Consider the following 14,393-nt stretch of genomic DNA (forward strand, 5'->3'; position numbering starts at 1 on the left):
GTGCTTTGTCTTCCCATGCCTCTATTCTGTTCTTCATTTGGTCTTTCTTGTAGGCCAGTTTGGTCTCTCCAGTAGTTAGTAAGCCTTCCTGATATACTAATTTCAGTGCATCTTCATCATTGTTCTTCAGATATTCTTCCAAAGCCATTTTTTCTTCTTCAACCATCTGATGTACTTGTAGCATTCCACGCCCACCTATTTGCCTTGGTAGATAAAGTCTATCAATGTCACTGCGTGGATGAAGGGCATGATTCATTGTCATTATTTTTCTGGTCTGCCTATCCATTGCTTTTAGTTCTGCTTGAGTCCAGTCCACTATTCCAGCTGTGTACCTAATGACTGGGATTGCCCAGGTGTTGATTGCCTTTATGGTATTTCCTCCATTGAGTTTGGATTTTAAGATCTTCTTCACTCTCTTGATGTATTCACCTCTAATCTTTTTCTTGACTTCAGTGTGCTTGATGTTGTCAGCTTGAAGGATACCCAAGTATTTGTAGTACTCTTCCTCATCCAGACTCTTAATGTTATTTTCGTGGGGCATCTTGATTCCTTCAGTTTTCACTATTTTTCCTTGTTTGATAGTAAGTGTGGCACATTTGTCCAAGCCAAACTCCATTACAATATCTTGGCTATATATACGGACAGTGTATTATTATTATTATTATTATATATTATTATTATTATTATTATTATTATTGTTGTTGTTGTTGTTGTTATTTTGTTGTTGTTTTGTTGTAATTCCCTGGGGAGGTTTGTGAAGCTGGGTTGTGGCTGCAGTATTGTTGCGGGGGGGGGCTTGGGGGAAAGAGTGATATAACAACAACAATAATAAAGTTGGAAGGTACTTTGGAGATCATCTAGTCCAACCCCCTGCTCAGACAGGAAACCCTATACCACTGATGGAGAACCTTTTAGAGACCGAATGCCCCAAAACTGGCCCTGCCCCACCCCCATCCCCATCTCCCCTGCCTGGCCGCAGGGCCACTCACTGCCTCCAAGGCCCGCTGCAGATCGCCCAGGCAGCTACGCCCTCTGCCCAGCAAGTTGGGGTGTGAGGGCAGAGTCTTGTCTACACTGCCTGGCTGTCATGTCCTTGGCTGCGCTGCTCCGTGTGGGCCACGCTCGGGGGTGAGGGGGTTGCGGGCAGAGGCAAGGCTGGGGCAACGGCATGTGTGCCCACAGACGGCTCCAAGTGCCACCTCGTGCCATAGGTTCGCCACCACCGCCCTATACCATTTCAGGCAAATGGCTGTCCAGTCTCTTCTTAAAAACTTCCAGTGTTGGAGCATTCACCGCTTCTGGATGCAGGTTGTTCCACTGGTTAATTGTTCTCACTGTCATAAACTAGACTTACAGCCACACAGCCAAGAGGTCAACTCAGGAGGGATATCTTAGGCAGCAAATCCTGTTACGAAACTAACAGGCGGTTTGCATGCTGTGGGTGAACTCAGCTTGTGATTTGGTCTGTAAGTGCTGGAAATGTCGACTATAGATAAGACACCCCGTGAAATAAAAAGTGGCTGTGATCTAAGGCCCCACAAAAATGAAAGAAAGTAGGATCTGATTGTACTTAAGGTCACGGTGGCAAAATCCAATGCTTTCATGCCCCGATTTTTATTCCAAATGACAGCCTTTTTATTCAAACTGCCCCTTTCGAAGCTCATGAAAGGAATATTCAGTGTCAAAAAAAATAATAAAAAGAAGACAGGTTATTTTTATATGGAGGGCCCCTAGACTGAGGCACACAGGTTTGTGAAGGTTGCTACTTTGTGAAACGATCTTTTGTAATGAAAAGAATAATGCACAAGGGGGGAATTTGAGAGAATTCTTGGCTTCGGCCCTTTTGGAAAGGGTTGTTTGGAGAAGGCTAGCTACAATTTGATCTGTTGCCATCCCAGGAGGGGATAAACTGGGAAAAGAGTAAATTTTTTTCCCCACCCACCCCGCAGGGGAGGAGGTATTACATTAGATCTGCCAAGGAGAAAATCAGTTCACAGCACTGGATGCCAAGATTCCCTCGGCTTTTTCAGCTTTTTGTTTTGTTTTTTTCAAGGGGCTTGACTGCATCTAAAATATCTCGGAGGGGATAATCCCACTCTTCCACTTTGATGGATTATTTCCTGAGCACAACAGAATTTAAATGAAATGGCGTACAGGAAAAGAAGCCTCGTAGTGGAGAAGAAGAATATTTATTTTTTAACAACCGAGTCATGTAATTAACATTTATCACAAGGAGGCAAGGCACAACACACCTCAACAGCACAGATCTGCCAACTTAAATGTCCTGGGTGTTAAGTGGATGAGGTTTTCTTTTTAAAAAAAATTTGTCCAGGAGTTGCTTAAATCCTCTTATTTGGTATTAAAACAAATCTAAGATGGATTTTGGGTGTAAAGGGGAAAGTAAACAACTCCACCCTATTGGAGCTGATTAATCCATCTTCTGATTTCAAATAGTTGCATGGAAACGGGCTTTCCTGGCTAGTTAGCTCCGTTAACTGGTGTTCCGCTTTGCAATTCCCTCTGGATTTCCATTTAGCTATTGGAACCTGTGGATGTTGAATTGAGATGGCTCTCCTGCTAGGATGGCTGAGCTCAAATGTCAAGAGGTTAAATAGAACGCTTGCCAATTTTTCTGAAGCTGGTCCTGCCATAAAAGTGAATCCAGCGCAATTCTTTATCCAACTTGCAAAACAGGTTAGCTGACCGATGGTATCAAAAGCTGTTGAGAGAGACAGGGTGTTAGAAGTAAAGTCTTCATCCTGGTTCATCCAAGCCGGGAATAAATAAGCAAACATGGTGACTGCTTTGGGAAGAAGGTTACAGTTTATTGCAGAAAGATGGTTCTTCAGGAAAGTGCAGAGGAGAGAGAAGGGCTGAGCACATGGGGCAGTAGGCTTTTATACCCCCTCTAGCCTTGTTTGGAATTGTTTCCTGTTCCTGTGGCATGAACCTTGAGGCTGTTTCTGAGTTTGTCTAGGCCTTGATATCTGTGGTTTAATTCTATTATCATATCCTGCTTCCCAGGTGATGGGGCTAATGACTCCTAGAGTTTGGGTGGGGTATGCAGATCTTCTCTTTTGTCTTCTTGATTGCTCTGGCTTCAATTTTCTGATGGTTTTACATCTGCATTTGTATAGGGCTAAAGTCTTGCTTGGGGCAGAGAGATAGATTTGGGGCCAGGTTTGGTTTTAAAAAGTCCTTTGAGGAAAAATATATTTTTCTGCCTTTTTAATATTTCCTTCTGGGGGGGCTAACTTCCATCAAGGGGTACCTGCTACAGTTTACCACCCTCCAAATACAGTCTGGCTTTAGATCTCATTCCCGATCACCAATGGGATAATATTGATGTGTAAACCCACCCATGGTTTCTTTATTCAGGAAAACAAGGCTTAAAAAAAGAGAGAACATTTTACCTTCACAACTTCCACCTGTGATGCATGTCTCCCACAAATTCTACTCCCAAACTTAAATTTATCCTCTGGATAATTTTATCTCCCGTTTATTTCAATCTGAACTTCAGGAATCAAATGATTTATACACACAAAAGGTGTGTGTGGGGGGGATAGAGCGTATAGTCTGTGTTTTAATTACTTCTGACAGATTTGAGCAAGTGATTATGCAGTAATCTGATTACAAGAGGAAGCTGACATTTAAATAAAAGAGGAATAGGATGTACTCTTTTGTCAAGAATGCAGAGGCAGAATTTGAAATATAGCTTGTATGAAGCAATTCACAGGCTGCTGTATATGGCATTGACAATAAAAGTTGACAAGTTAAAAAATAAAAACAGGAAAGTATCCTGTTGCGAGACTTCCCATTAGTTAAGAGTTTTAGCTGCTTGACCCATTTTTCTAAGGAAAAAAATACGTCATGAGTCAATGCTACAAGATGTGTTTTGTTTGGTTTAAAGCTTTCTTAATATTATTTACCATATTACAAGCAGAGCAAAAGTCATAGCAGATGCATTCTCTGAAAAATATCTGCTGAGTTATAAAGACCCTGAATTAAATATTTCTAAAGAATGGAGGTATTTTCATATACTGTATGTATACAGTATATATGTTGCATGCCTATGTGCTGGAAAAAAGTATATTTCTTTCTGTAGGAATGAAGCCTTCCGAGATTGCAAAGCTGTTTGCAGTTTTCAATGTTTCAATGCTCTATTAATCTGTGCAAAAATGGAAAAGAGCAGAAGGCTGCAGTTAAAAATATAGAACAAGAAACAAACACCCCAACAGGGAAATATGACAAATGTCAATAATGAAGGTTAACAAAAGGAACAGAGATAAATTGAGCAAGTTAACAACATAATTACAGGGAAAAAATTACTTCTGTTTTAAGTTCATGCACAATACAGAAGAAAAATGTGTGGTGGGGCAGAGATTTTTCCTTCTGCGTCCTCTAGATGGCAACCTGCCAATACATTTGGAAGAAATATATATATTTTTTTGAAAAGCGAAACAAATCACAACAGCAGCTATATTTTAATACCGTTAAACACAAAAAAGAAATCTTGCCTAATTACGTATTGGATTATGGTTTGAATGAGTTGTCTTTTCAACAGGTAGAAATAGAGAACAGGAAAACCATTAGTACTAATTGGGTGATGAAGCTGAAATTATGTTTCCTCCTGAATCGAGGTGCATATTATGATCCTTGACTTAATTACTGGTGTCATTAAGCCTTTCCTCTCTTGCTTTCTCCAGCATGGTGGTAATACTTATAACAGCAGTGCGGTGCTGTTTTTCAAATTTGGCAAGTTCTAAGATGTATGGACTTCCACTCCCAGAATTCCCCAGCCAGCATGATTACTTTTCCTTTGCTTCAGGGTTGTTTTTCTTCTTCTCCTCAGGAAAAAAAAAAGTGAGCAAAAAAAGCTAAGTTTAAAATCTCACCCAGTGGATCAAAAACGGGTGCAACCTAGATATGTCAAAATGAGAAGAGATGCTGCATTGCTATGAGGAACAGGGGAAGCTTCATCCTTTAAATCTGATCTACTTGACTAGTTTCTTATGCCACACATTTTAGCATTTCCCAGGGAGGTTTCATAGCTGTGAGATGCCTGGGAAATTCTCTGCAAAGAATACCCTCGACTCAGGTCTGTTACATTTTGAAGGGCCAGGCTGAGAATTTATTTATTTTTTTTTAAAGAGGGTTCTGTCACATAAAGGGGTCTATGACAGTTTGCTGCCATGGACAACTCACCACAGCCAAACTTGCTGTGGGACAAGAGTTATAGTAATATCAAAAAAAATGGTGCAATAGAATCGTTAATGAATGGACGTAAAAGGAGGGGCAGAATGAATGAATGAAACGTGAATGACAAAAATTAAAATACACTTTTTGTTTGAAATAATTAAATTGAATTGTTAAATTGTACCATGGTGAGTTGTCCCGTGACAAATTGACGGCAGCAAGCTTGTCCCACGCCACACAAAAGAACATTTGGGTTGAGGAAACGGGATATGAAGAGAAGTTCTTAGTATCTTTTACTAAGGAATCCTTAAAAGAAGAGGGCTTCCCAGCGGTATTTAAATTCCTTTATATTGAAAGCATCGAGATAAGAAAATGAAAGAAATGGTATGCCTGGATTTTTCAGTGTAATAAAACTGGTTTATTTACATAATAACATGTATGTCACAGAGTACACTGCAAAGTACCACAGCAAAGTGTAACTGCCGTCTGAACACAGAAAAGGTATAAGGTAGCTATAAGAATGGATAAATATAAATATGATGAAGCACCCGACAGAGCAATGCAGTGAACTCCAAATACAATGATCTGCTGAGGGGCAGAGTCTTACACACACACACACACACACACACACACACACACACCATCTTGAGGCACTGGAAAAGGAATACCATATAAAACTGTATCTGAATAAGAATTTTTGACTTAAAATACTTTGTCTTCCCAATAAAAAGTAAAATAGATCTTTCCACATACTGCTCATCATAATTAAATCTTTTTTTTTTTTAATCACACACAGAACCACCTCAGGACAAAAAAACCTTTCTAAGTCTGAATTCAGGTCATCAAATGGTACGTTGGAAACATCATTTTGGAATAAGCCCATCCTCATCATTACAATATGTACCAAACTGCAGGCTGGTAGAGGAATTTACTCTAGAGTAGACCTTTCCCAGCCTGAAGCCTCTAGCTTGGTTGGGACTACAAATCTGCAAATTTCCCAGCCCACAGCGCCAGCATCTCTGAGCATCAGATTGAGGAAAGTTCAGCTGGTTTCTGGAGGTGCCTATGCCAAACGCCCGGAAAGAGAGGCCGGCCTACTATGTGAATTTTTAAAATTCAAGAAATGTATATTCAAATACATAATACACTTGGCATAAAAACAAATTGGATTATGCTTGTAGTTCAGTAGAATTCATTTATAAAAATATAGACACTCAACAATTTCCTTCCATTATTAAAATATATATATATATCAAACTTTCTAATTCCGAGACTAGAGGAACAGTCAAGGAACTGGAAGCAGGATCTGTGCAAGCTAAAGGAAGCACTCTGGAACAAGCTAAACGGACAGTTTTCCCCTTCTCCATCGATTCAACCTTGCTTCAGCATTATAGCAAACAGCGTTCTAACAAAAAGTTGGATGGAAAGGGAAATGCTATGGGAGAATTTCATTAGGAATTAATAATTTTCAATAAAGTTCCTGGATATGGGGATGGCAATCCTATAAATAGTTAAGTGTAGCTCCAATCCGTGAAAACACAGGTTTAGGAACAATTTAACTCTGTCAAGGATTCACAATGCACTTCTAAGTACATTCATTTGTATGATGAGACCAAACAAGGCAATTTCCCTCTATGCTTCACCCCCCTCCCCTTCATTCAATTGTGTTTCAGAGACTTGTCTGGACAAGTCCCCCCAGTTTTCTTGGCAAGGTTTTTCAGACTGGTTTACTAACTGCCTCCTTCCTAGGACTGAGAATGACTGGCCCAAAGTCACTCAGTTGACTTTATACCTAAGACGAGACTCGAACTCACTTTCTTACAATTTCTTGCCTGATGCCTTTAACCACTAGGCCAGGGGTTCTCAACCTTGCAACTTTAAGACTTGTGGACTTCAACTTCCAGCTTTGCTGGCTGAGGAATCCTGGGAGTTAAAGTCCACAAGTCTTAAAGTTGCCAAGGTTGAGAATCCTTGCACTAGGCCAAATGGGCTCCCCCAGTTCTTTTACCAAACAACGCTACTCTGAAACAACTGGACAGAGGCCTTGCTGTTTTTTTAGGCCTATATACAATAGCAATATCTTGAATATACAGTGAATATTAATCAGAAGTTCCCTTGTTGCATCTACAGTTAGTCTTCGACTTACAAATTCATTTAGTGACCGTTCAAAGTTACAACAGCACTGAAAAAAGTGATTTATAACTGTTTTTCATAGTTACAACCTTTGCATCCTCGTGATCATGTGATCAAAATTCAGATGCTTGGCAACTGGTTCACATTTCGGACGGGCTGCAGTGTCCCAAAGTCATGTGCTGCCCTGTTGCGACTTTCTGACAGGCAAAGTCAATGGGGAAGCCGGATTCACTTAACAGCCGTGTTACTAACTTAACAACGGCAGCGATTCACTTATTAACAGTGGCAAGGAAGGTTGTAAAATGGGGCAGAACCCACTTAACAAATGTCTCATTTAACAACAGAAATGTTGCGCTCAGTTGTGGTTGTTAACTCAAGGACTACCTGTATTTTAAATGTGTAAACCAACTTGCAAAAATGTGTGCTATCGTTAAAGGCACAGTATTTATAGGGCGAGGGAAGAGAGGCTACAGTATTTCCATGTTCAGTTCTCTACTTCCAGGACTACATCTGTTCCTTTATAAGGAAGGTGTTTTGGGGGGGGGGGGGGCTGGAGTGGTAGATAGCAGCTAAGAACAAAGCCATTTAAAAACAATTCTGCTTCTTGTGGCCCGAGAGCCATTTCTTGACCAGGCTAGTGCACTTTTTCTAAAACTAATATCATGCTGGCCACGGATTCTGGGATCTGGCATCAAGTTTATTATTTATTTATTTATTTATGAGACTTATATACCGCTTTAAGTGCAAGCACTCTCTAAGTGGTGTACACCAGTAAGCAATGTGTGTATGTGTGTGTGTGTGTGTGTGTGTGTGTGTGTGTGTGTGTGTATATATATATATATATATATATATATATATATATATATATATATATATATATGTTTTCTGAGGTTTTCGCGGGTATTTGTATGTAGGTCTTTGGTTGTTTGGGTTTTCTCCCACGTAAAATTGGAAGTGTCTTGGCGACGTTTCGACGAAGTCCCATTCGTCATCTTCAGGCTGGTGCTTTCAGCTTCGTGCCTCGAGCAGCAGTGTGTGGTCTTGGCTGTTTCTTCCTTTTAACTGCCAGTGGAGGTATGAACTGATTGGGTGGGAGCTTGGCTGTGTTCTGATTGGGTGGAGGTGTGTTCTGATTGGTTAGGGGCTTGGCTGTGCTCTGATTGGCTGGGGGGTTGGCTGTGCTCTGATTGGCTGGGGGGTTGGCTGTGCTCTGATTGGCTGGGGGAGTGTTCTGTTTGGTTGTGCTCAGGTTAGTCTGAGTTGCAGAGGGAACCCTAACCTAACCCAAGGAATGGCAGGGCAGCCCAAAATCTTGAATCCCTCTGCAACTCAGACTAACCTGAGCACAACCAAACAGAACACTCCCCCAGCCAATCAGAGCACAGCCAACCCCCCAGCCAATCAGAGCACAGCCAACCCCCCAGCCAATCAGAGCACAGCCAAGCCCCTAACCAATCAGAACACACCTCCACCCAATCAGAACACAGCCAAGCTCCCACCCAATCAGTTCATACCTCCACTGGCAGTTAAAAGGAAGAAACAGCCAAGACCACACACTGCTGCTCGAGGCACGAAGCTGAAAACACCAGCCTGAAGATGACGAATGGGACTTCGTCGAAACGTCGCCAAGACACTTCCAATTTTACGTGGGAGAAAACCCAACAACCAAAGACATACATACATATATATATATATATATATATATATATATATATATATATATATATATATATATATATATATACATATACATATACATATACACACACACACACACACACATACATATACATACATACACACACACACACATTTACATTGCCCCCAACCATCTGGGTCCTCATTTTACCTACCCCGGAAGGATGGAAGGCTGAGTCAACCTTGAGCCGGTGAGATTTGAACCGCTGACCTGCTGAACACAGTCAGCTAAAGTGGCCTGCAGTACTGCACTCTAACTGCTGCGGAAGGCTCTGCTTGAACAGGGCAACAGGCTGGGAGACATAAAAATTGCTACGTAATTAATCACTTGAGGCAGACCGTAAGCCTCATTAAACACATTTCAGGAAGGGGACCATTCAGACCTTTTTAATATTGAAAAAAGGTGCCAATGACTCCAAGATTTCTCCTTCGTGTTTCATGTGAATATTTTCTTATTCTTCTGAATAAGAAAATTGCCACTTCTCTGAATTTTGCTGCTCTCCACATTTTAGATTTTGCAGCACTGTGTAAGGCAGATAAATAATGCTGATTTGTCTCTAACAGCATTAGCAGTAGTTCGCCTTCCCTATTGGTTATCATTTGAAAAATGTAAGAATTTTCCCAGTTTTATTTTGTCTAGATAATTTTAAAGCTGTGTCTTGTTTTATTCTATAGAAATTGCAGATTTGGAAGATGTTATTATTTCATTTTCGTTTTCAATAATGTCAATAGAACTCTTAAATTTACATAACCAAATAGTGCTCTTGGTGAGATTGTTAGTTTCATGCAGAACAGGTAATTTTATTCTCTTTTCTTTAATATAGACTTTATTATTAAATTGGTAGTGGCACTGAGCAATTCCCACCACAGAATTCTCCTCTTAGTAGCTTTTATATCTGTGACGAGGCAATGTTCTTAGCCCAGAAAAGATTAATGACACTAAATGTTCCAGGGTGTACTGTATTCAAATATTTAAATTTAAAGTGAATTTCAGAGAATTTTTGTTTGCCATTAGAAAAATTGTATATATTGTGCTAACATAAATTTAGCAGCAGCTTTCCAAAAAATATATTTACAATTTGCAAATATATCTATGTAAGAAAAATATCTATTTACAGTCAGTATGGCTATTTGAAAATTACAATCCCTTGCACTCCATTAATACATGTATTTAAAGTATAGTAGAAGTATGTTTGTATTTGTTAATGTTTTATGTTTTTATAAAAACAAGGAAGAATTTCATTTTGTTCAGAAATGATACTGCAACGTTTTGTATCAGTCTGGACTGGCTAAACTCTTAAATGGCAGATATCTATATGAGAATTGGGTTTCAATAGGACTGTTTGCAAAAGCAGTCCCAGGGTCCACCAAATGTGGAAGCTTCGGCTATATTGCATCTTTATGTATCCCTCTGCATATCTCTCTCTCTCTCTCTCTCTCTCTCTCTCTCTCTCTCTCACACACACACACACACACACACACACACACACACACAGAGAAATATTCACTGATACAGAGCAATCAGTTATCCTTCATTTTCAAAGTTCAGCTAGTATTATATAAAAAGGAGATGGTAGTGAACACATACCTCTGCTTGAATGGAGTGCACAATGCTAATAATATCTGAAAGATAACATGACATTTGGGCGCTGCTGCATAAAATATGCATGGCCATTTTAAACATTCAATAGTCTATTTTACAGGTAATATCAACATGAGAGGGACACAATGCAATTATCTTACACGCAAAAGTATGTAAAGTGGCCTTATGGAATATAGCCTACCATGATGGTAAGGAAGCTAAATGAATGTTTATATACATGCAGATATCAATTAAAAGCATACCTAATTGGAGAAAAAGTCCAGCGTGAAGAGCAAGTAGCAGGCTGTGAGCAAAGTACACCCATAAAAGTGTATATAGTCACTTTTCACTATTTCAAGCAGGACCATAATTCATGTTTTTAATAAACAGTTCTGTAGTGCACTCATAGCAAATGCTTGTTTTGGTGGTCAATTGTGCAACACCCATAACTCACATTCTAGTGTTCAGCATGCAAACAATTTTTGCACTTTTGTTTTAAAGCAATAAAACATTCACACACCTGGTCCTGAATTCTAGTCAATCTTTCTCCAATTGTCTATGGATATGGAAGCAGAAAGATTTCAAACATTTTAAGAAGCCACCACATATTCTATGCTGGGCTCAGTTTCCATTAAATGAGGGGCCATACTCTACTCCATGAGCCTAGAAATCAGATGTAGTGATTTAGTTTCTGCAGATTATCTTTTAATCTCTGGTCCAAACCTGCATATTCTGTTCAAAGTGGCTATTTGTCTCAAAGGCTGAAGTAAACACATCAGTCACAGTTTAACAATAAAGAAACAGAAACACCAATCCATAGAAAAAACACACAACTTTGTGCATCTATGTGCCTTATAAGAAAAGAAAGGGAAGGCAGGTCTAATATATGGTTACATCTGTAATGTAACGTAAACATAAACAGTTTTTCTTATAATATATCCAAAAATTGCACATATATCCAGAAGAGAAGCACAGGCTCAACACAAGAGCTATCCATGTTCCAACAAACATCCCCAGATTTGGGAATTCAATACTGGTCAGCAGCTCCACTGTTTCAGAGCTAATCAAGCAACCCCAACCACACTGAGCAGACAGATTAGATACAGTGGGATTAAATTGCCTCTGCAGGAAAAGGCCAGGATGGTGGGTTAAGGAAGTCAGAAAAGAGGTCTAAAGACCAAACACATCTTCAGGCAGTTATATTTCTCTATTAGAGTCACTTTCATGTGCACTTTCATAAGAGTCAGTGATATCTCTACAATTTTGGATTTTCAAAAGTAATCACTTAAAAATCCTGATAGCAGCTATGAGGTCAATTCCAAAGGAAGCTGCAATGGGGCACAATTTAATTGTGTCTGCCTAAACTTTCAGGTCTCAGAGAACTCACACAGTGTATTTGCTCATGTGACCACTTCTTCTCCAGAACCTTGCCTGTACAAAGCCAATCTCTAGTTGTGCACTTTACTTATCACACCAAGCTGAGCTTTAAGAAACATTTGCGGCAGTCAGCCTAGCTGGCTTTCACTTTGTTTTGGAAAGTGGCACACAGTGCAATACTGAATACTTTTCAAAAACCAACCCTGATTTTATACATCAGCTGGGTAAGAATATGAGGACAGTTTTTTAAATAGGTGTTGGCTTCAGTTCCCCTAGGATCTTATGGTGCATGTAAGTTAGCAACATGATGAGTAACACTTCATAAATAATCTTTACTGATCCTGCTCACTCCATTAAAGGAAGTAGTTGGCAGTATATTGAGGTGATGACTAAATCTGAAAAATGACAAAATAAAAGAAAAATACATTTACAAAGAGAACTCAGGGAAAGGATGGCTAAATCTGAGTGGGAAAATCACCCCTATTCTTCCATTCCTCAATTCTACAACCTATTTTTTTCTGTTAAAGAGAAAGTTATTTATTTATTTAGGAGGCAGTGAGTACCATTAAATCACTGTTTTCTGTCCTAGATCAAGAATGCGACCCCCGCCCCCAAATCCTGTAAAAGCTATGTATACAGGAAATGTGTCCAGTAAGTTGGGATAAAAACAGGGATAAACTGACAAAGATCACAGGGTCAGGAGGTCTTTTTTTTTTTTTTTAGATTTTGGTGCTCGATTGGGGATGACTCATTTCTTTTTAGTCATTATAGCAACTTTGCTTCAAAACAGGTATATCAGAAATAATGGCTTCCTTACTACATTTTCACCTTCCTCGCCCACTCACAGCGGTGTGATGATTTTCAGACCTCTCCCAAGAGACTGGAAATAGAACTTCCTGTTGAAATCTGTTTGCTCAGTGCTGGTGACCTCAAGACCTAGATAAGAATGTTAACACAGCATGAAGCTTGTGCCAAGGAAAGGATTTGGGCTTATCCAAGTGAAGCAACCACTCCTGGGACACTAATGCTGCCGCATAATTTTCACTATGCGACTGAGCGAGTCTATAGTGGCAAAAGCCAGATACTGACAACACAGCCAGTCTTCAAGGCTGACCTGACATTCCTTGTCCAAAGACTTTTCGGCAAACTTAATCATCAACAGGGTCCGTTTGATGTCCAGCCAGTTTTGGAGCACAGCCTCTCTTGGTGAAGGTTTAGCAGAGGCCCTGAGACTCTGAAACAAATCCTCCCGAGGACCCCAAAGCAAACACTGAAGGACCCCCTTGGCCTCAGAGATCAGGATCCTTTCGGAGGGGTTGGGGTTCAGTAGGCAAGCAGCCAGCTTCTGAAGCCCCAGAGAATAAAGTGACCGGCGAGGGATTTGGGGTAGGTCAGCCCAAGTGTATTCCTTCTCTTTCAGCTCTGGATTCTCATCAAAAGGGTTGGGCAGATGCAACATTTCGTAAATGAGGATGCCAGTCTGGAACTCGTCACATTTCTTATACTGCATGGCGGTGATGATTTCTGGGGCGAGGCGAGACTGGTCCTTCAGAATCTCTGGATCCACCATGTGACTCTTTTGCTTGGCTTGGGAGAAATTGCTCACCAGAAGCCGGGTGGGGGAGACAGCCCTGGGGTTGAGCTCCGCCGAGTCGTGGTTCAGAAAGCTTTTGCTTGGCCGACAGCCTACCAGCAAAAGGTTCTCCAAACGCAGATCGCAGTGGGTGATGTGATACGGTTTTAGGTGCTCTAGACCGGAACACAACTGTAAGAGTAGTAGGCACACTTGTCTTTCATACAAATCCGGACATCTAGAGTGGTGATTCACAGAATTTCGCACAAAATCGGCCACTGATAGGTAGGGAACCTCACGGGTAATAACCACAACTCTGCTGCGCTGCTTACTGATGGGGCTTTGTGGACCTGGACTGTCCTGAGAAAGGTCCATAGCAGAGAGGCTCTCTTCGCTCTTCTGTTCAACCTCCTCCTCTACTTCAGGTGAACTGGGATCTTCCCACGGAAGGAGACGAACAGGTACATCTGCCAGAAAGTGGCCACAATCCTGCTGTATGTTGAAATGAATGGCCAAGCTCTGGCGAATGGCCAAACTGTGATAATACTGCTGGGATTCTTTAGCTCTGCTCTTGCAAATCTGAAGGCAGAGGGAAAAAAGAATTTAAAAAAAGGTTTGAAATGTTAATGAAAAACTGTTATTTGAAAACATATCCACTTGTGCCTCTTTACAAATAAATAAAAACAGCTACTGAAAAAAGTGATTCTGAAGAGGCATGAGCAGAAAAGGAGACCTAATTCAGCAATGTATTTGCTGTATTTGGTGTATTTGCTGAAGCTGACGGTATTAAGGCACCATCTTCTTTATCTGCTAGAATCTCTCCCTCTCTCCCAC

The 14,393-nt window shown here is 40.5% G+C and overlaps 1 protein-coding gene across 3 annotated transcripts in view; it reads right to left on the bottom strand.

Annotated features, from left to right (window-relative positions):
• Positions 1 to 2,212: 2,212 nt before the first annotated feature.
• Positions 2,213 to 14,393, bottom strand: part of PEAK1 (pseudopodium enriched atypical kinase 1) — a 36,804-nt gene continuing 24,623 nt past the window's right edge. For 2 of the 3 annotated variants that reach the window (XM_039337620.1, XM_039337622.1), the window contains one exon: positions 10,539 to 14,138. In XM_039337620.1, the coding sequence (XP_039193554.1) occupies positions 13,008 to 14,138 (1,131 nt within the window). In that variant the 3' untranslated portion in view covers positions 10,539 to 13,007. Of the gene's footprint in view, positions 2,720 to 10,538; positions 14,139 to 14,393 lie in introns of those variants that run through there. The other variant, XM_039337621.1, reaches the window with a different exon arrangement.

Source organism: Crotalus tigris, unplaced genomic scaffold (assembly GCF_016545835.1).
Source record: "Crotalus tigris isolate CLP2741 ecotype Arizona unplaced genomic scaffold, ASM1654583v1 scf7180000017683.1919423, whole genome shotgun sequence".
In the NCBI taxonomy this organism is placed as follows: Eukaryota; Metazoa; Chordata; class Lepidosauria; order Squamata; family Viperidae; genus Crotalus; species Crotalus tigris.